The sequence below is a fragment of the Periplaneta americana genome, chromosome 4 (genome assembly GCF_040183065.1).
Source record: "Periplaneta americana isolate PAMFEO1 chromosome 4, P.americana_PAMFEO1_priV1, whole genome shotgun sequence".
Classification (NCBI taxonomy): Eukaryota; Metazoa; Arthropoda; class Insecta; order Blattodea; family Blattidae; genus Periplaneta; species Periplaneta americana.
The window spans coordinates 26,031,926-26,054,013 of NC_091120.1; the positions used below are offsets into that span (position 1 = coordinate 26,031,926).

The 22,088-nt window shown below is 35.3% G+C and overlaps 2 protein-coding genes across 7 annotated transcripts in view; one reads left to right on the forward strand and one right to left on the reverse strand.

Annotated features, from left to right (window-relative positions):
- metro (membrane palmitoylated protein 7-like protein metro) overlaps positions 1-2,278 on the reverse strand; it is a 45,937-nt gene extending 43,659 nt beyond the window's left edge. For all 5 annotated transcript variants that reach the window (XM_069823053.1, XM_069823049.1, XM_069823052.1 and 2 more), the window contains exons 1-2: positions 2,188-2,278; positions 1,787-1,853 (exon numbers count right to left, since the gene is read on the reverse strand). In XM_069823053.1, the coding sequence (XP_069679154.1) occupies positions 1,787-1,823 (37 nt within the window). In that variant the 5' untranslated portion in view covers positions 1,824-1,853; positions 2,188-2,278. The remainder of the gene's footprint in view (positions 1-1,786; positions 1,854-2,187) is intronic.
- A 431-nt stretch (positions 2,279-2,709) lies between these two features.
- The window catches only part of LOC138697635 (protein bric-a-brac 2-like), a 519,146-nt gene continuing 499,767 nt past the window's right edge, over positions 2,710-22,088 (forward strand). For both annotated transcript variants that reach the window (XM_069823054.1, XM_069823055.1), the window contains exon 1: positions 2,710-2,847. The gene's annotated coding sequence lies outside the window, so the exon portion shown is untranslated. The remainder of the gene's footprint in view (positions 2,848-22,088) is intronic.

Sequence of the window (22,088 nt, forward strand, 5' to 3'; positions counted from 1 at the left end):
ATTATTAATATTATTACTATTACTAATATTATTATTATTATTATTATTATTATTATTATTATTATTATTATTATTCTCTGTTCCAAAAGGTTGGTAAATAGTAGTTTTAGGAAGAAAATTTGTTTTACAGACTACTGGTACCTACTTACGAGACATATCTTATTATTGTGTGGCAAGTGTTCAGTTACCGGTAGCCTACCTGCTTTCTGAAGCATCAACAGAGTTTAGGCCTTTGCATGTCAACACAGTTTTCTGCTGAATGGATTAGTTTTGCTATTATTACTGCCAAAAACAGTAGGCCTAAGCAATGTAATTTTCTTTGACAATTTTGTTTACTTTTGTCAATGAGGAAGATGATCAGTTTGTTGTTGCATACTTATAGTCATGTAAATATCTGGATACAGTAACTGTTTTTCCTTCAATAAACTTCTTGAGTCTTATCTTGAAATTTAAATAATAAAACGAAATTTTTTCATTTCTGAATGTTTTGTGTGAGCGTGTATGTGACATGTAGCACTTTATCTAGATGCTAGTGAATGAAAAACTGCTTTACAATAAGCACTTTCCACAGCATGCAATAGATACTCTTTTATACAAACCTAGTTACTAAGTAGTGGAGAAAAGTGTCTAGTACAAGAAAACTATTATGTCCGTCTTAAGTAAATCCTTATTCTGTACCTGCCCTAGAAGTTATGGAAACAAAATTCTTCCATTGATCAGTTAACAAAACTAGAAAAGAACAAATTCAACCTAGGCCCAGTCAGTTACAAACGCATTAACATAATAAAGGCCACATTTCATATAAGTGTATCATTGCAAAATTAGATCCTTTTTAAGGACAATGACTCCTATTTGTGGAAATTATTAACGAACTGATGGAAGAAATAACAGGCTTTCATTATGATACATTCTGTGAACTTGTCTACCTGCATGATATACTTTAGAGCACTTGTGACTTAAAATTAGATTGCAAATGAATGTAGGCTATGCCATACTTTTGACTTATCAACCTTATGTTACATTACAGGACAACGCAACAAAATTACAACTTGTTCAGTCAAAATTAGGTCTGAATTTAATTAATTGATTACTAGTGGACTTACTCGTGTTAATTATGTAAGATTTGTCCGGCTTACAGCTATTTCAGTGCTTTATGCACCATCCTCAGAGCCTCAGATGGCTCTGAGGATGGTGCGTGAAGCACTGAAACAGCTGTAAGCTGGACAAATCTTACATAATTAACACGAGTAAGTCCACTAGTAATCAATTCATTATATTCAAGTGTTAAAAGTAGTGTACACAAGATTCAAAATAGATTATCAAGGTCTGAATTATTCTCAATCACACTGTAGAGATACCGGTAACTTAATAACATAGCCTACAAACAACTTTCAGGTACCTTCATACTCATGGAAAAATATAAATAGGCTATAAAGTTACCGCGAGAATATAATTGCTAAATGTAATATTATAATATTATGAACTTAATACGTTTGGAACTCCTTGGTTTAATCAACGGATGACTTAATTTCTTGGACTAAAGTTTGATATTGATGTGGGGAACTAATTATCAATAAATTCGTTTGAAATCCTCTTATAAGAGGATCTTTTTTATGTGCAACGCATAAACCTAAGACTGTAATTTTCTTTATTAGAGCGCCCTGTTGCTTACTTTTCTGTTCCTTAAAAAATAAAATAATTGCCCAGTTTGAAGTACTGAACTTAGGTTTCTGTGGCAAGCACCATATTGGGAAAAGAAAGACAAGTGTGTATCGACTGCACTTACCTGGATCCCAATTCCCATTAGCCATAACTGCTGTCATTCTATGAATAAATTATTCTTTCATTACTACCTGAAACCAGAATACCATAACCCACATTTAATGGAGGTGCAGTGTTCAGATAAATCGAAGGTATACTTATGGATCTAAGTTAAGGCATTTCACATGCCTCATTATACTTAACATAACCGCATATTAATTCTATAATAATTTTCTAAATGTTATTTTAGCTTCATCACATTAAATATATCAGAGTGAGACTGAACTCCTTGTCTGGCACTTTCGCACTTCGGCGTTATTCATGAGATAGGATGAGCTAAATTATATATATTCGGAGTTTTTTCCCACATTTAATGGGATTTCTGTAAAGTACATAATTGTGGTCTACGTAGCAAGAATATTTTACCTAACATAGAGGTCCCGTTGCAATACAGAAAATTTTTTTTCTCCATGTCAAGCAGTTTTCACACATGAAAAAGCGCCATGTTGTTTTGGACAACTGCCAATCAAATGCGATCAAATGAGAAAACGATTCGCAAGTTTTTCATATCCCTTCGTTACATATGCCATCAAAATTAATTAAATTATTTAGACACAATTGTATGTAGAAATAAAATATAGTAGGCATGATAGTATTACATTATTTTAAAAACATGGGTTATTTATGCCACGCCTTGTAGACATTACAGCCAACAACAAAGCTAGGATTGTATTCAGGGGATGACAGAGTTCTGCGAAACATCTCCTATTTAGAGAAATTAAGATGTATTCATTCTGAATAGTATATAAAATATATACTTCAGTTTAATGTATGTGTATTCGTTATTTATTTCTTCACATGCGATCATGCAGCTGATATAATTGAACTGCAATTATATATCACGCATTTTGTCTGTCAAATGCAACCAGAATCGTTGGGTTAGGTTGGCAACATTGCATACACATTTCATGTATTGCATGGCTAGAAAATTGGGCATATTTTGTATATTTTTTTGTGATTTTTGGATGAAAAACATTATTTTTTTATTTATGTGAGGATTTTTATTATTATTGAAGAATATTTTAGGTAAGCTCATACGTGATTAAATACTCATTATTATTCACATTTTCATTGTTTATACGGGTAGATTTACCTCATGCTTTGTATATTATATATCTGCTGGAAGCTTGTTAGAAATTAACCTGTAATTTGGATTAGTTTGCCATCGTTACATTGATTTTAAAAAATAAAACACAGATTATAACACATCTTATTATTTTATAAGTATAGGAAACCTTGCATCAAAAATTATAATTGCAAATAGTTCATTTTTGCGTATTCCAGTAAACAACAACAACCTGCTGGATTGCGAGTGGCTTGTATAGGTTATGTTGTAGGAGTGCTATGAATTTCCCGCACTTCATACAACGCCGCTTTATTTCGTTTATTTCATTTTATATGTCTGTGAACAAATTTTCCGCTATAGTAAAAGTGAAAGAAAATTGTTAAAATTAATTGGCATTCATATGTTTTGCTCGATAATGAAGTATATTTAAGACTAAAAGTAATAGGCTATAGAACTACTGTACGGGTACTCGGTTTACCCTTCTACGAAATGAACAGATTTATACATGGAAATAATTATGCAATTAAAACTATTACTAATATCGTATATCTTATTTCAAAAGTAAACGCAGAGGTCCCATTTAAAATAAAATAGACCTACTGCGATTGAGTTTGGAATTCCGGTATCTGAGATACTTTCATTCAGTGACAGACCGGCTTAAGAGCAGCTTATATTTTGTGATGGAATTATATCCGTAGTTCCTGCATATTTACTTAGAATGAAATCTGATGTCGAAGTTATAGCTTTGTAAAAATAATTTACAAATCGCTCTTGGATTCTGAAGTTGAAGGTCAATTCCGTTGAAGGAAAATGTATGTAAAATACAGTATACTTGAAATTGTAAATAGTTATTTATGGTATTTCACACTTCATTAGAGTTATTTTGTTCCTTAATATCTTATGCTGTCAGAAGCTTGAAGTAGGCTGCTAGTCGAGATATCTTACTACTTTGGGGTTGATATTGGTTATACGTAGGCTACATGAAGTTAGGCTACTAATAGTTTAGGTCATTAACTTAGATTGAGGGTAGTCCAGAAACTCTTTTCCTTTAGTTAAGTAAGACCCCGGTTTTTGGCCTTTTTAAGTTTTTTTCTTCTGAAATATTTTCATAAGTACGTATCTGAAATTGCTAACAAATTTCTGCATCAAGTTATAACACATGTAGCTGCAACCAATTGAAAATTGCATAGATTTCCTGCAGAGAAATAAATTCCAACATGGAACTTTTGGACTACATGATGTTCGGACAGACCTCCCATGTATTGCTCCCATGTCCTGTATAATTATTCCATCATTTCTCTTGTGAGTTGTCAGTCACTGTAGCAGTTGATCCCCAGAAACAGAGGTAGAAGAGCTTCATAACAATCTAGTTAGTATCTGAGTTGAAGAAAAACTGTTGTTGTTTACAAATGGCTGAAGTTTTTTTACACCATAGTCCTCGTGCCCCCAGTTAATTTCGGCTAAAAAAAAAGAGGAACTTAAATAACAGAAAATTAGAATTGGAAATATCAATGTTGTTGACCTTTGCTTCATTGTAGGACCCACATTCTTGCTCTTTGCTGGTGGTGTTTCTTGTTCCCCCATGCAATTCTTAGAATACAATCATGTTTGAAAATTAGTAGTGGTGATTTAGTGTAGGTTAAAATCGGCTGGTCATTCTAAAATTTTCTGTTTTATTTGTTAAGTTTATATGTTACATTTATTTTTAAAAGCATACGTAACTAACACTTTAAATTAAATATTTAATGAAACTGGTGGTGGTGGTAGTAGTAGTAGTGGTGGTATTGGTTATGGTGGTGGTGTTGGTTATTAGGTATTATTGATCTGCAGGACTCATGGGATTTAATCAATGTTATAAAATGTAAGAGTAGGTAATGTGGTACACTGTGCAAAATAAAACTCAAAACATTACAGTAGGCCCTAATTTTATTGTTTGCTGTCATTAAATTGCCTGTATGGCTGAGGGGAATGAAAAATCAAGGAAACCCTTTTATTTTGAAATACACTTGGCTGTAGGCCTAGTGGTAAGAATTTCCAACTTAATAGGATTTACATTTGAATAACAAATGCAAGTGGAATGACATGCTACGTGACATGTGATTGGAACTAAAACATTGAAGCTAAACTTAACTTAGGCTATATTGTATTAGAATATTCGCATTGAAATGGAGTAAGTTAGCAGTTTTGTGCAACTTGGTGGACAGTGACATAGAACTGGACTCCATGCCACTCCATGGAAATTGTACATAGGCTATATACACTTCGTAATTACGGTCCAGACTGTTTTGAAACATCAGGTTTTCATTATCCAATCACAACATTCTTATCTGCAACATAGATTTCAAAATAAACACTGTTGTAGTTTATGGAACCTTCCTTTATTAATTTAATAAAAATATTGGATTATTTATATAAATTTAATTGCTTCGAAATTCAAACACATTATGTTCATTCACATATCTTTTATTTACGTATGGAGGTACCCAACAATTTTTTTTTACCTCCTATTTGCTACTACACATTTAATCTCATCAGAATTTTTTCATCAGATATGTTGAGTATGTCAGAAACTACTTTTATGTCAAAGTTTGTCTTATTGCATTCCATTTGCCATACAGTTCATTATTCTACTTCATGGCATTACGCCTACACTGTATGCTGTCCATAGCTATCTAGCATTTTCTGTCGTATGGCTTGCAATATAGTCACAAACAATCTTAGTAAGTTACTCATTACTATAATTAATATTGTTGTTACATTAAAAAAAAAAAAAAAGAAAATAAAGTAGGCCTATATGCCTATAATTTATTTGTAATTTGTTTTAAAAAAGTTGACCCCTGGAATTCATATATTTTTAACATCTCGAAAAGAAAATTCCTTATTCCCTGATGCAATTCCTCTGTCGTTAAATAGCGAATTTCTTGACTTATGGCTTCTTACACCTATTCCAGAATTTGGGCTCTTATCTTTAATACTCCATCAAAAGGAAAAAATCATAAGGGATTGAATCCAGAGTCACGGAGTTCTACTTGTTAATGTCTCATCTGTCAGCTTACGGGTAGATTTAGTGGTGATCTTCTACATTAAGTTTTATATTGACATAGGATTTCACAGGTGAAAACATGATGTCCTCTTCTATGCCTTTTATCTCGTGTAGTTCCAGTCTTGGTGTTCTATGATAAACTGACAAACCCCCATTGCAATCATACAATTACCACAAAATAAATTCCCACTCATACAGACAACTACCAGGCCCAGCAGGAAACATAACTCTCTCTCCCATAGGGATTGGGTAAGCCCAGTTGTCTTGTGCTGTTATCTTATTATTATCTCAGACCATGATCTAAGCCAAGGTACACGTTGTGAGGCACGTAACAAAAAGTCATAACACAGCTATGAGCAAAACGAAATGTCTTCAGTGATTTGTATCTTGATCCCATGACCTAATTCCTTGTGGTTTTGCTTTTGGGGGGGGGGGTATTAAAGGCAAAGATTAAAGGATAAATTCCCATACTCTGGACCAGCTACAGGGAATTTGAAGTCTTTTTTTTTTGTGGGGGGAAGATAGGAAGAAATGTATACTTTTAAGTTTTCGCCAAACATTTCTGAGTTATGAATGTGTTTTTGAAATAACGTCTGAATGATGTATGCAATGTTAGTACTGATCTTTTAAGAATTGTGTTCATATTGCTAATATGACTTTATAAAAGAAAGATGATAATTAAATGATGCTTTACCCATTACTTGCATATTAAAAGAGACTGCATAGAAATATAGAATAATCCATCACTTTGCGAAAATAGCAGGATTCTATACTAACAAATGATAAGTAAAAAAACAACCTATCTTAGTTATTCACCTGTTAGACTCCCTCATGTATAAGACCTCCCTCTACTTTAAGATCAAAATGTAAAAATAAATAAATACATATCCGCATATTAGACCTCTCGGATATATGTGCAATGCAAGTCTCTAGGTTCTGAATTCCTGCTTAAGACTTTTGCACAGTAGTGTACATTATCAATCACAAATGCTCATGGAAAGAATGTAAGGTAAAGCCTACTTTCACAGCCATCCTCTGTCCCGTTGCCCTGTTACTTTTACAAATTGTTTCCATGTTGACAAATAGGAATAGCTCTCCTTGTTTATCCTCAAACTACCTACCATACTCTCTGTCCTCTTAGTTTTTTCATTGTCAGAGCACAGACAGAAAGACAAATTCCCTTTCTTCTTCTACTGATGGTATCGGTTTTCGCGTACTGTAGGCCTACTCCCAAAGCCAGTTGTTCAGAGAAAGAGATCAGTGTCAGGTGTGAATGTAAAAATCAACAAGAAGCAAGCTAGTTATTCTTCATGTCATTTAAATTGAATGTGATTGACTTCGCAGAGAAAATTATATTGGCATTTTAAACTGATTTCTATATTTAGACCTACTGTTACCAAACTTTAAAAACTTTATTTCCTTACTACTTTTTTACATATGGACATTAACAGCATCAAAATGACAATAGAAGAAAAAGCGCTGATTCAATATGAAAAACTCATCAGATTACCAGGAAACAATTGGCATTCATACAGTCCTCTCTGTAGATTGAAAACTCAAAAAAGTTTCATATCCATTGTTCAAGAATTAAAACAGAAAATCAATATCCCGAATTTAAAAGAAAACTTACAAATTAAACCAAACCCTTTAACTCTATTAAATATAGAATATAATCTAAATTTAACAGAAGAAATACTGAAATCAAAAGTAAACACTGAAATACTGAAACAATTGTCTTTGGAGACAATTAATATTAGGTACCCTCCACAAAACTGGCTTCATTTATACACCGACGGATCCTTGATCTCCAGAGAACAAGGTGGCGGTGCAGATGTTATGTGCTGTCTCTTCTCACTTTATAGATCTCTTGGATATGGAACAACAAGTTTTGGTGGTGAAATCATTGCAATAAGTGAAAGTCTCAGGAATCTTCTATACCACATCAATAAATTTAAGAATGCAGTTATATTGTCAGACTCCAAAGCAGCTATTCTATCAAGTCTCTAAACACACACCTTCTTCTCAAACAACAGGAATAACTAAAATTCTCTCTCAATTAATAGCCTATCACTCAATAAAAGAATTGTATTCCAATGGATACTATCCCATTGTGGAATCCTGGGAACGAGAATGCAGATGCTTTAGCAAAGAAGGGCAACACTGCTACTTACAGACCTGTTTCTGAATCTACGTATTACTCTGTGAAAAGATTTATTAAATCTGTATACTTAGACTTCAACAAACAAAATTTGAAAACACAATCTCAAGGGAAAAAATGGAACTCTCTGCATCAAAATCCACAGTTAATTCCCGATTTACCACGAAAATCGTCTGTAGCTGCATTTAGATTGGCAACAGGCCATGATTGTTTGGCCAAACACCTGCATAGAATTGGAATACATCAGTCCCCTAACTGCCCATTGTGCAACTCAAACCAAGAAATGGATTCGGAACACCTCAAAATCTGTGCTTCAGTGGCTGGCCATGATAATATCTTTGAAAAATATTGAAGTGCAAGAGATCAAATGACTTTATTGCCAAACGCCTGGCATTAGAAAACAACATATTTAGACCTACTGTTACCAAACTTTAAAAACTTTATTTCCTTACTACTTTTTTACATATGGACGTTAAAAATGAGGAAAAAGAAGGTCTAATCTGCGAGTAAATATGGTAATCATACATTTATTGGACAAAATTATTATAATGTGATGTTGTGGAAGACATTTTGTGTACTTTTGGAAGTTCTGTTAATATGGTAAGCTTCATTGTTGGATTTTTAACCAAGGGACGATCTGATCTTCAGGAGACGCAGAAAGAAGAGAAGAAATTATTGTTGCATGTTTAACTTGGAATAAACTTTATGTCTTAGATATCAATAGTGAGAGAAAACTTTAATCAGGTTGCGGATAGAGGAGATCGCCTCCAGATATGGAGCCTAGTCAGTGAGTGAAGAACTGCTGCAGTGAACCACGTGAAGATGAAGATTAAATTAGGCATCATAAGTTTGAGCCTATTATTACGAAACACTGACTTGTGCTCAGGACTGTCTTAACATCATTATAGGCCCCTGGACAAAGCAGTGCACTGGGCTCTGCCTACACAATCACTCACAGGAGTAAAAATGTTGTTGTTGTTATTATCTAATGTGCTGCACCTAACACTGAAGTCATTAGGAGTCATTAGTCAGTCTTGCTCTCCAATACTTTGTAAAAATATCTAAAATAATCTTATGTTTATTAGCACTGTTGCCAACATATCACCCTACAATCTCGCTAACTTTTCAACAAAAAGTAGCTAAATCTCTCAAAAGTTTGTTTAAAAAATCCCCAGAAATGCCGCTAAAAATTAATAATAAATATCACTAAATAAAAATAAGAAAAACATACATATGTGAAGAAAAATTATGATTTCCTTGTCGTCATCCTCTTCTGCGGAGTCTGGTTGTATTGTTGACGGCTGTGATGTTGAGGTGGAAGGTGTGGGAACAGCTGATTGTGAATATACTGCGCTTAATCCAATCATTGACACTACACTTTCTCGCAAATTGTAAGTGTGGAAATTTTCACCCAAGCAATTTACCACAATTTTTTTTGTGAAATCTTAGCACTTTTTAAATCTTATATATTAAAATATATTAAAACCAGTAAAAACTACAGTATTATTTGCTTCACACGGACTATCAGCACAGAATTCCAAAACTCAGTTGCCTCGGGTCAGTTCAAGAGAAGAACCAAGAATTAGCTGGAGCTTGCGACTCGTCACGTGCCAATCAAAGTTGCCACCATTTATCGGTGTTGGAGCAGTAGCATTGAGAGAGACCTAACCTGTGAGAATCATTGAATCAGCATCTTTCACCCCTGATCACTGATCACAAATATATGAGATCAGGGCTTTCACGTATGAATCATTAGACGACTCAGTCATGCACCCATGCCTCTTCTAAAACTAAGAAGTGCATGACTTCAGTTGAATGTTTTAACTTAAAAGAAAGAAAAAGTGGAAGAATATAAAAATCAGCAGAAAATTCGCTAATCGTATTTTACAAAATTTGTCGTTGAGACTGATTCAAAATTTCCTAGATTTAGCGACTTATCGCTAAATATGACAACACTGTTTATTAGTGCCTCCATCAAAATCAATGTTTTAACATTAAAAACATTATGTAGGTACAGCAAAGATTAATCATTACAAGGGTTTCGACAACACATGAGCCTTGAACTTGAAAACAAAAATTTCAATATAAAAATGGTAGTTGTTTGGTGAATCACAGTGAGATAACACAGGCGCACATTATTAACTTACCATGAATTATTTATTATTGATAAATGTTCAACACAAACATTTGCGAACTTTCTTTATAATTGGCCTGAAGTCAATGTTTTACAGGATATCAGGCATGCCAACTCTCCACTACAAGTAGTACCGGTAATTTTTCTCTTTCAACCGAGTTGCAGGAGATTTGAATGTTGAGACAGGTAATTGGAAAATTAGTTTAGCAGGAGATTTGAATGTTGAGACAGATAATTGGAAATTAGTTTAGCAGGAGATTTGAATGTTGAGACGGGTAATTGGAAAATTAGTTTAGCAGGAGATTTGAATGTTGAGACAGATAATTGGAAATTAGTTTAGCAGGAGATTTGAATGTTGAGACGGGTAATTGGAAAATTAGTTTAGCAGGAGATTTGAATGTTGAGACAGATAATTGGAAATTAGTTTAGCAGGAGATTTGAATGTTGAGATGGGTAATTGGAAAATTAGTTTAGCAGGAGATTTGAATGTTGAGACGGATAATTGGAAATTAGTTTAGCAGGAGATTTGAATGTTGAGACAGATAATTGGAAATTAGTTTAGCAGGAGATTTGAATGTTGAGACGGGTAATTGGAAAATTAGTTTAGCAGGAGATTTGAATGTTGAGACAGATAATTGGAAATTAGTTTAGCAGGAGATTTGAATGTTGAGACGGGTAATTGGAAAATTAGTTTAGCAGGAGATTTGAATGTTGAGACAGATAATTGGAAATTAGTTTAGCAGGAGATTTGAATGTTGAGACGGGTAATTGGAAAATTAGTTTAGCAGGAGATTTGAATGTTGAGACAGATAATTGGAAATTAGTTTAGCAGGAGATTTGAATGTTGAGACGGGTAATTGGAAAATTAGTTTAGCAGGAGATTTGAATGTTGAGACGGGTAATTGGAAAATTAGTTTAGCAGGAGATTTGAATGTTGAGACAGATAATTGGAAATTAGTTTAGCAGGAGATTTGAATGTTGAGACGGGTAATTGGAAAATTAGTTTAGCAGGAGATTTGAATGTTGAGACAGATAATTGGAAATTAGTTTAGCAGGAGATTTGAATGTTGAGACAGATAATTGGAAATTAGTTTAGCAGGAGATTTGAATGTTGAGACGGGTAATTGGAAAATTAGTTTAGCAGGAGATTTGAATGTTGAGACAGATAATTGGAAATTAGTTTAGCAGGAGATTTGAATGTTGAGACGGGTAATTGGAAAATTAGTTTAGCAGGAGATTTGAATGTTGAGACAGATAATTGGAAATTAGTTTAGCTGGAGATTTGAATGTTGAGACAGATAATTGGAAATTAGTTTAGCAGGAGATTTGAATGTTGAGACGGGTAATTGGAAAATTAGTTTAGCAGGAGATTTGAATGTTGAGACAGATAATTGGAAATTAGTTTAGCAGGAGATTTGAATGTTGAGACAGATAATTGGAAATTAGTTTAGCAGGAGATTTGAATGTTGAGACAGATAATTGGAAATTAGTTTAGCAGGAGATTTGAATGTTGAGACGGGTAATTGGAAAATTAGTTTAGCAGGAGATTTGAATGTTGAGACAGATAATTGGAAATTAGTTTAGCAGGAGATTTGAATGTTGAGACGGGTAATTGGAAAATTAGTTTAGCAGGAGATTTGAATGTTGAGACAGATAATTGGAAATTAGTTTAGCAGGAGATTTGAATGTTGAGACAGATAATTGGAAATTAGTTTAGCAGGAGATTTGAATGTTGAGACGGGTAATTGGAAAATTAGTTTAGCAGGAGATTTGAATGTTGAGACAGATAATTGGAAATTAGTTTAGCAGGAGATTTGAATGTTGAGACGGGTAATTGGAAAATTAGTTTAGCAGGAGATTTGAATGTTGAGACAGATAATTGGAAATTAGTTTAGCAGGAGATTTGAATGTTGAGACGGGTAATTGGAAAATTAGTTTAGCAGGAGATTTGAATGTTGAGACGGGTAATTGGAAAATTAGTTTAGCAGGAGATTTGAATGTTGAGACAGATAATTGGAAATTAGTTTAGCAGGAGATTTGAATGTTGAGACGGGTAATTGGAAAATTAGTTTAGCAGGAGATTTGAATGTTGAGACAGATAATTGGAAATTAGTTGAGCAGGAGATTTGAATGTTGAGATGGGTAATTGGAAAATTAGTTTATTTGAATGTTGAGACAGGTACAGTCGATGACACAGCTCATCTGCCCTGAACCTTGGGGAAGTTAGGGGTGTTGTTTAGAGGGGTGTGAGGCTAACTTTGGAGCAAGCGGCTGGCTAACAGTACTTTTGGTGTGAATACCCTCTGTTTAATTCCCTTTCTATTTTCTCCAAAAAAACATTTTTCTCTCTTCATTTGTACTTGGAAGACGAAGGTGAACGTTTGCTTAATAGGATTGCTTGTGTAAATATATATTCAAAGTTAAGACGTAGCAATATAACTTTCATGTGAAGTGTACTCCAATAGTAACATAGCGCGGAATTGGTAAATCAATGTTTTTATAATGCACGCTACATTGCATTTCTAACTTTCTCTCCATCCACTACTAGTGCGAAACTACTACCCCAACTCCGCATTCCTTCCAGGGCAGATGAACTGTGTCACTGACAGTAATTGGCAAAATTAGTTTAGCAGGAGATTTGAATGTTGAGACGGGTAATTGGAAAATTAGTTTAGCAGGAGATTTGAATGTTGAGACGGATAATTGGAAAATTAATGTTAAATTCAGGCCTGTGCATAGATTAGCATGAGGACCCCGGACAACTTTCACCGTACTCATGTGTTAAGATGGCACTGCTTATACTTTGATAATAAAAATTTCTAAGTTCAGATTTATTAATATTCGAGAGTGGGATATCAGCGGAAATTAATGCTGCACACAAATTTTTTGAATGCTGAGCAAATCTTGTTGGTCCTGAAGGAGGTGGGGCAGAAGATTGTCCAAGTAAAGATTGCCTAGCTAGCCGACTGTTTTAGTGGTTAACAGCAGCTATTTATTTATGAAGTGTTAATAATTTTTTCACAGTCCTTCCAGAAAAATATTTAGTCATCAGTTGTGAATACCTCTTTGAATTCGTTAACATACTGATGCAAAGGAACATTGTCACTATTTTTCATTTTTCCCAATTGTTATAGTACCTTAACCACGAATTAACTTTTAAACTGACTGCCTGTGACTGAACTGAATATCTGAGGATCATGATGTAATGCTACTGAGTTGAGAAATCAGGAATAGTCTTAGATGTGGACAAAGTCTATCACGTGATGCTTTCCTGAGCAAAGATAAACATTTATTTCAAGTTTTAGTGCAACATTTCATCATTCCTGTATTACAATTTACAGGGAAGTCCAGAGTGAGATTCAACTCTGAAAACAGTTACAATATTTATTTTTATTTATACAGAGTGTCTCAAATTGATGTATACACACTTTGAAATACTATTTCATAACAAAGAAATGAGATAGAAATACGATTTTTGCCATTTTTTATGATTCAGAAGGCAGTGGAAAGCATGGAAACATGTTCATTGGTTTATAAACAAACATGGTGTTGCAATTAACGTTCGATGAACATAAGTGGATACTGAAATGTTATTGGGAAGTGGAGAATGTTGTTGAGGTTCATTGACGTTGGAGGGTTGAATTTGGAACACAACCACCAAGGTTAACTATTACAAGAATCCGAGACAAGTTTGAAGTCAATGGAATGGTGCAAGATGTGTTGAAAGGGCAGTGCAGAAGAAAGAGAAGTTTCACTGGTAACGAGAGTGTTGATGCAATCATGCAGGCTTTTGCACTGTCCCCAAAGAAGTCAATGAGGCAATGTTCTCGTGGATTGGTATCAGCAAATCCAGTGTTCATCGAATTTTGAGAGCTCAAAAATGGAAGCCTTACATTCCGAGACTTGTCCATGCATTAAATGAGGACGACCCAGATAGACGACTGGAATTTAGTGAGTGGTTCTTGAACATGTGTGATGAAAGGGAAGATTTTCAAGACTTAATTGTTTGGTCAGATGAAGCCACATTTAAACTTAATGGCACAATTGTGTGTACTGGGCTAACGAAAACCCACACATCTTTCAAGAAAAGACCGTCAATCTTCCAGGAGTAACAGTATGCTGTGGTCTGTCTTCCAGAGGAATAATTGGGCCTACTTCTTCGAAGGGACAGTCATGGGTGAGAAATACCTGCAAATGTTGGAAACTAAGATTCCACGTCTTAATGAACTCTTTGAGAATGAAAATGGGTTTTACTTTCAATAAGACGGGGCTCCAGCTTACTTTCATGTCAGTGTTAGGAATTTTCTCGATCGCACACTCAATCAGAGATGAATAGGATGAAGAGGAAGTGCTGCGGAGTTCCTGCCTCGATCTCCGGATTTAACCTATCCAGACTTCGACCTATGGGGAGCTCTAAAGTACTCAGTGTACGCCATAAAACCACAAACACTGGAGGAACTGAGAGTTCAGATTGAACATGCCTGTAATGATATTCCATTAGCAACTATCCAGTTGGTATGTCGCACTGTTGTACGTCGTTGTTGGGAGTGTACTGTGGCAGAAGGGAGCCATTTCAAACATGTGTGGGCTTAAAGAATACAAAACCACAAAAATCGTATTTCTGTCTCATTTCGTTGCTGAGTAAAAAATAATTTATTCATACATAATACATTTACTCTAATCTCCTTCAAAGTAGTCCCCTTGGTAATGCACACATTTCTCCCAGCATTCCCTCTATTGTTGGTAACACTTCTGAAGCGCATCTTTTGGAATGGTGTTCAGCTGGGCTGTCACATTCCACATAATGTCTTCTCTGGATTCAAGTCGGGTCCCTTTCAGCGACATTTTCAACTAGAAGAATAATAAAAAATCACATGGAGCCATGTCGGTGGAGTAGGGAGCCTGAGAAACCACAGCAGGAGTGCTGTGTTTGGTCAAGGAAGTCTGAATCAAATGCGAAGAATGAGTGTGTACTAGAGATGAACAACGATCAAGAAAGCAAGATTAACAGTGCCCGCAAAGCTGAAAACCTGCACGACAATGTCATATACATCGTGTCGTTGACATAAAGACTGCTTGTGAGTATTTTGAGACATCGAGTTTGATCACTCCCGAAGTCCCGAACGTGAAGCAGCCTTGAATCGCCGCAGTTGCTTATACCTGACTGAACTTTTATCTACTTTGGCAACTGTTATATATGTATAAACAATCAAGTAGCCTATTTGAAACATCATCTCTACCTTTCAGTATATAATAATGCGTTCCCTATTGACACATCTGCTCTAAGGCATCATGCCTTGCATTAGTAATGCAGAATGAGCGCTTGTTCGATTCTTCATGAAAGATGAAATTTTTTCGTGGAATTTCGATCAGTGATGGGTCCAGTGTCACCCAGTACCATAATGAATTAGAAAAGCTACAAAGAGTAGTAAAATCGGATTTCGAAAACCAGCTATAATGATTGAGGTGAGAGGGGGTATCATCTTGCTGACCACATGTTATCTCTGTATTGATTGGATGATTATTCACGTGTGCTGAAACATGTAAGGATGATGACAAGGAATGAATTGGTAGCTCGTATTATGAATAGTGTTGCTGTCATAAATGAATGACAAGACGACTACAGAAGAGTAACACTCACTGTTGTCAACAGAGCGGAAAAGTGCATTGAAGTGGACAGTAAAATTTTTGAACCATTATTTTGAACGGTTTAAATATATTGATGCCAAATAAATAATAAATAATTACAATCATTAATTAATTTGTCTTTCCTTCTATCACTTGTAAAGCTTGTTATACGTAACATTGAACAGCTGTATGTCCACACCCATTGAAAATTTGACAGAAATTGACATGAACCTTTTTACTTAGAATAGCTTTAGTCCAAACTACCACCCCTAAAATATTTACTATTAACCCTTCTGAATCACCCTGTATAATATCTTTTGTTAAACAATTAAGATAATATAAAAATAGATTTAAGGGAGGTGGGATATGATGGCAGAGACTGGATTAATCTTGCTCAGGATAGAGACCGATGGAGGGCTTATGTGAGGGCTGCAATGAACCTCCAGGTTCCTTTGTAAGTAAATAAAAAATTAAGAAGTTTCTATTTGAAATCAAAAATACAAAATGGCGATGAACTTGAAATCTGTCATATTATAAGATGACAAGATAAATGAAATATGTTGAGCAGTATGACCCCAAGACCTTTATGATTGTAGAGAAATTAATTGCTTTATTGATAATTATTTCTCTTTTCCTTGTAAATATTTTGTGTCCCACAATCCTCTCACGCATGCAGAAATAAGTCACTTTGTATCCTTGTTGTATAAATAACTATCGTGATTCTTACTGCTTTCATAATGAGTGCCTGTGGCCATCCAGGGAAATGTGGTAGGACTTAGTGTTTCAAGTTGTAAAAGATGCAGGTCTGTATAAATGGCGTTGGTACCATGAACAATGCATAAAGATGAGAAATTAGAAATTAAGGCAGTGTAAGTATTATGCTATAGGGTTAGTAAATGATACGTCATGTAATTATTGTCAAGCATTTCATTTTAAATGAGTGATCGTCAATGAGATGTAATATCCATGCTTCCACAACGATTAAGATACTTCCCTCATCTGTGTGTATATACCAGTAGCGGCCGGTGATCAAAATCCTCGGTGAGGCCAGATGCAACTAGTTTAATTGCCTCCGATAGGAAATGTTTGTTTATGATATTAATTATTATTGTTATTATATTATTAATATCATTATCACTGTATTATTATTATTATTCTTATTATTATTATTATTAGTCTATTCTTATTATTATCAATGAAAAATAATAATTTCACTCACCAAATAAGCTGTTATGCTCTGAGTTTCAGTGATTGTTTCAGTGTGATGAAGCAACCCATATGTGTTGAAATTCCCCTTTCTTTCTTTTCTTTTTATTTTTTTTCTTTGACAGCAACAAACAAGGCCAAGAGAAGTTTATTTTGCATCACATTACCACATAACCATTTATGTTGCCCATACCAGGATGCAATAGAAACTCGCGTTTTAAGATTATGTGTGAGAAAAATTATCAGCGATGTCGTAGGTATCTCGGTAGTCTCTATTTTTATTTAAAACTTCCTTTCTTTCAGTATTATTTCTTCTCAAAAAAGGACACTCTAACAATGAATTAACTGCACCAGCATTACTTCTCTCATTTGTTTCTGTTTATATTTTCCCGAAATACATAACAACATTGGCCCACATTCACTACTGTACTACACCCTCGCTTATATGTCATAAACTGAGACATAAGGGGAGAGAATGGTGTGGGTCTCTGCCTGCCAAGGAGCTGGAATTTTGTTACTTATGGCCTAGTTAGGAAGACAAGTCACCACTGCTATTCCCATCCCACTCTACCCTTGAGGCCGGCCCATGGATGGGACGAGTGAAATCTGACCAGGCCGGCCGAAATGTGCCTCAGCTACAACGTTTTAAGCCCAAACTCAAATCCTGCGAAAGGACATGAAATACATTAAGCGAGACCCGGCACGAACGATTCTGGCCTCAGGAACAAATTTTACTGCAAAACAGGTCTATATACATCACAAGCCAGACCCGGCACGAGCGATCCCGGCCTCGGGAACAAATTTTACTGAAAAACAGGTCTATATACATCAAAGTTTTCAAATGCTTCTACAGCGATATATGCTTTCTTTCAAATAACTAATACATTATATGAAAACACAAAATTTGATTTCATTTAAGCCAAGTGACTGAGGCCCAGCCTCACTTGCCTCAGTCAATCAGCCGCCACTGGTATATACCAGATAGAAAATTGTTTCCAAGACTACCTGTGTGAAAATGTAATATCATGCATGGTTCATGACAAGTGAAAGCCTCAAGGGATGTAAAAATCAGAATTGTTTCCATGTCACGTTAGGGACATTTCCACAATCGTGATGTTGTGGTATGCTAATCATAGATCTCCTACTCTCTCTTCCTCTCTCTCGCGAGCGCACGCAGGGTTTCTTGTGTGTGTGTGTGTGTGTCTGTGCGCGTGCATGTGTGCCTTTGGTTTTTTTTTTTTTTTTTTTTTTTTTTTTTTTTTTTTTTTTTTTTTTTTTGCAGTTCAATGATTATGCATGTCCCTTTGTGAGTTAATTAATTTTATGCTCGACCATGCCAAAATGTAGTAATTATACACCTGGTAGCAATCCTTTAATGCACGTCATTAAAGTACATGTGTTCAGCCAATGACAAGTCAGCTTTGTACCGTTATAAAACCTCAGCCAATGACAAGTCAGCTTTGTACCATTATAAAACTGCAAGTATCGATTATTCTCGGATATGCAATCGAAAGAGAATTAGCGAAAAGTCACGAAGGCTGGAAATCCAATACTGTCGCAGAAGGTTATGTTCTGTTACTATAATAATCAGCGTCAATTGTAAATAATATTCAAATAAATTCAATTTGTTATCTCGTTTTTCAATGTCTAATTTAATTTCAGTGTCATATCAAAGTTAATATTTAGTTTACTCTGTATGTTCTTATAGGCTATGAAGGTCAATGTGGACATCTGTTCCTCGGAAAAAATCAATACTTTCGCGTCTGCGCACATCTCACAATTTACTAGGTATTGCTCAAGGTCAGTTAGATACAAACAAAATGAATAATTTCAAGTTAGAAATATGGTCGAGCATAAAAAGTCGTATGAAACTCGCCTATAATGGTAATTAAGAAGCTCGTATGAAAATTATGAAACTCGCTTGCGCTCGTTTCATATACATCCATACTCGCTTCTTAATTACTATCATTATAGGCTCGTTGCATAATGTACTATTAACAAACCATTTTATTTTCTGATGGTTGTCCCTGAAGTCATCCAGAAAAAGATGGTGCTTTAATATAAACATACTGGTTTTAGTAAATATATCAGATTATGTTTAATTTTGGCTTGATACTAGGGTTGCCATATTTTGATAAGCAAAAAAGAGGACACTTTATCGACACCTACTTCTGAACAGATCTTATCATACTGATATATGTATAGTATGTAGACTGTTGAAGCTGAGAAATATTGCTAGTAGTAATTTTCTTAACCTTAAATAACAAAATAATAATACAAACAAGTGACATACTTACTGGCTTTTAAGGAACCCGAAGGTTCATTGCTGCCCTCACATAAGCCGGCCATAGGTCCCTATCCTGAGCAAGATCAATCCAGCCTCTATCATCATATCCCACCTCCCTCAAATCCATTTTAATATGATCTTCCCATCTACGGCTCGGCCTCCCCAAAGGTCTTTTTCCCTCCGGCCTCCCAACTAACACTCTGTATGCATTTCTGGATTTGCTCATACATGCTACATGTCCTCCCCATCTCAAACATCTGGATTTAATGTTCCTAATTATGTCAGGTGAAGAATACAATGCGTGCAGTTCTGCGTTGTGTAACTTTCTCCATTCTCCTGTAACTTTATCCCTTTTAGCCCCAAATATTTTCCTAAACACCTTATTCTCAAACATCCTTAACCTATGTTCCTCTCTCACAGTGAGAGTCCAAGTTTCACAACCATAAAGAACAACCGATAATATAACTGTTTTATAAATTCTAACTTTCAGATTTTTTGACAGCAGACTAGATGATAAAAGCTTCTTAACTGAATAATAACAGGCATTTCCCATATTTATTCTGTGTTTAATTTCCTCCAGAGTATCATTTATATTTGTTACTGTTGCTCCCAGGTATTTGAATTTTTCCAGCTCTTCAAAGGATAAATTTCCAATTTATATATTTCCATTTCGTACAATATTCTCGTCATGAGACATAATCATATGCTTTGTCTTTTCGGGATTTACTTCCAAACCTATCTCTTTACTTGCTTCAAGTAAAATTTCCGTGTTTTCCCTAATCGTTTGTGGATTTTCTCCTAACATATTCACGTCATCCGCATAGACAAGCAGCTGATGTAACCTGTTCAATTCCAAACCCTTTCTGTAATACAAACAAGTGAATTGGTTATAATTTATTCTTTATAACCATGAGTCTAATTATAAATCACAAGAAACAATAAAAATAACATACAATTTCAATACTTTGGTATCCTATATTGTTATATATGACGATATTGTACCTGCAGTCTCTTGGGTTGACGTTTCAATTCAATATTTTGGACTACAAACCACCGTTCTTCCATTCGAAATACTGGATAAATATTGAAAAGAGCTTTATTGAACCATGGTTACTTCCATCAGTGGAAACTCCACAATAAAGTATTTCATTTTCTTCAATGGTTTTTAAAACATTTCCCAAAGAATCAGGTGCCAAAGCAGAGTTTATAATTGCGTCTGTCTTCATTTTTCCACAATAAACTTCTTCGCAATATCCGAATCTGGGAACGTCGTCTTCAGTAGGCCAGATGTGCACGCCATCACATTGTAACTATTGTGGTGTTCACCAGTGTGGAAAGCAAAATTCCTTCTGCTGCTGTTACTTCATCTTCCAATTTGCTGCCAGGTTTTACAAAAAAGTCAGTTAATTCTGTAGAAGAACTTTCTCATTGAAATGTTTTGTTTTTTTCGCAATCCAGATGCACTTGCAAATCAAGTCCTCATTTATTCGACACTGAAACAAATGTACCAGCTTTACAGCTTGTCCAAGTCAAGTCTGCGAGTGGGGGTATCAGGATGGAATGTAGAGGCAAAACACAGTTGTCACATAGGTCACTTGACGCTCAGATTTCAATGTGTGCACATCATTTAAAATACACTACGGAGCACACGCATTTTTTGTCCTTGTCTTCAGATAAAGGCAACAGTTACGCTGTCTCCCAGCCTCCCCCCACTCATGCAACTTTCTCTCCTATGCCCATGCTTGCCAATCAGAACGCCAAACCTCACTGTCAAGTAGAAGTAGAAGTACAGTCTATTTCAAAGCATCTTAAATTGTTACCGCTCTATGAACTGAAGTGCAGTAGGAAAACTTTGCTGTCATGTGAGACTGTACTGGTCTCCTCTCATTACCGCCTCCTTTCACTACAGAACTGCCTCCAACTTCCCCTCTCGGCTCGCAGACTTAACTTGGTCGAGTTGTATATACCATGCATTCACCCTCGAAATCATCTCTACCTCTTTGAAAAGAAGAATACTTCTTCTGTAACTCGGCAGAAAATTTACACTTTCTTTTTGACAGTTTTTCCTCTTACAAACTACAAGCATGCACAGCACAAAAAGACCGTTATGAAAGTCGGCAGCCAGCAAGCAATAGTAACCAGAAGATGACATATAGCATTGTCACATAGTGGCAACAGTTTTAAACACAAGACGCAAGTTTCCAAACATTACAAAAATAAAACATCGATAATATTGCGGTCAAAGAGTACAGAAAGAGAAGTTCACGAGAGCATTTAGTCCACACGTGTGGAGTAATGGTCACCGCGTCTGACCGCGAAACCAGGTGGCCTGGGTTCGAATCCCGGTCGGGGCAAGTTACCTGGTTGAGGTTTTTTCCGTGGTTTTCCCTCAACCCGATACGAGCAAATGCTGGGTAACTTTCGGTGCTGGACCCTGGACTCATTTCACAGGCATTATCACCTTCATTTCATTCAGACGCTAAATAACCTAGATGTTGATACAGCGTCGTAAAATAACCCAATAAAAAAAACGAGAGCATTTAAAGTGGGGTGGACTAAAGCATTACTTAACTGTAACAATTAGAAGGTTCCAAGTTACAAAAAAGTAATTGTTACAAATGTTTGAGAGATTTTCCTTCATTAGTAACGTCATATCGACCCTCCCAAGTACTAACATAGTAACTCAATTTTTTATGGTTTTGAGTTGTCCTAGTTAATATGGTCTTAAATTGTTTATTTTTCTCC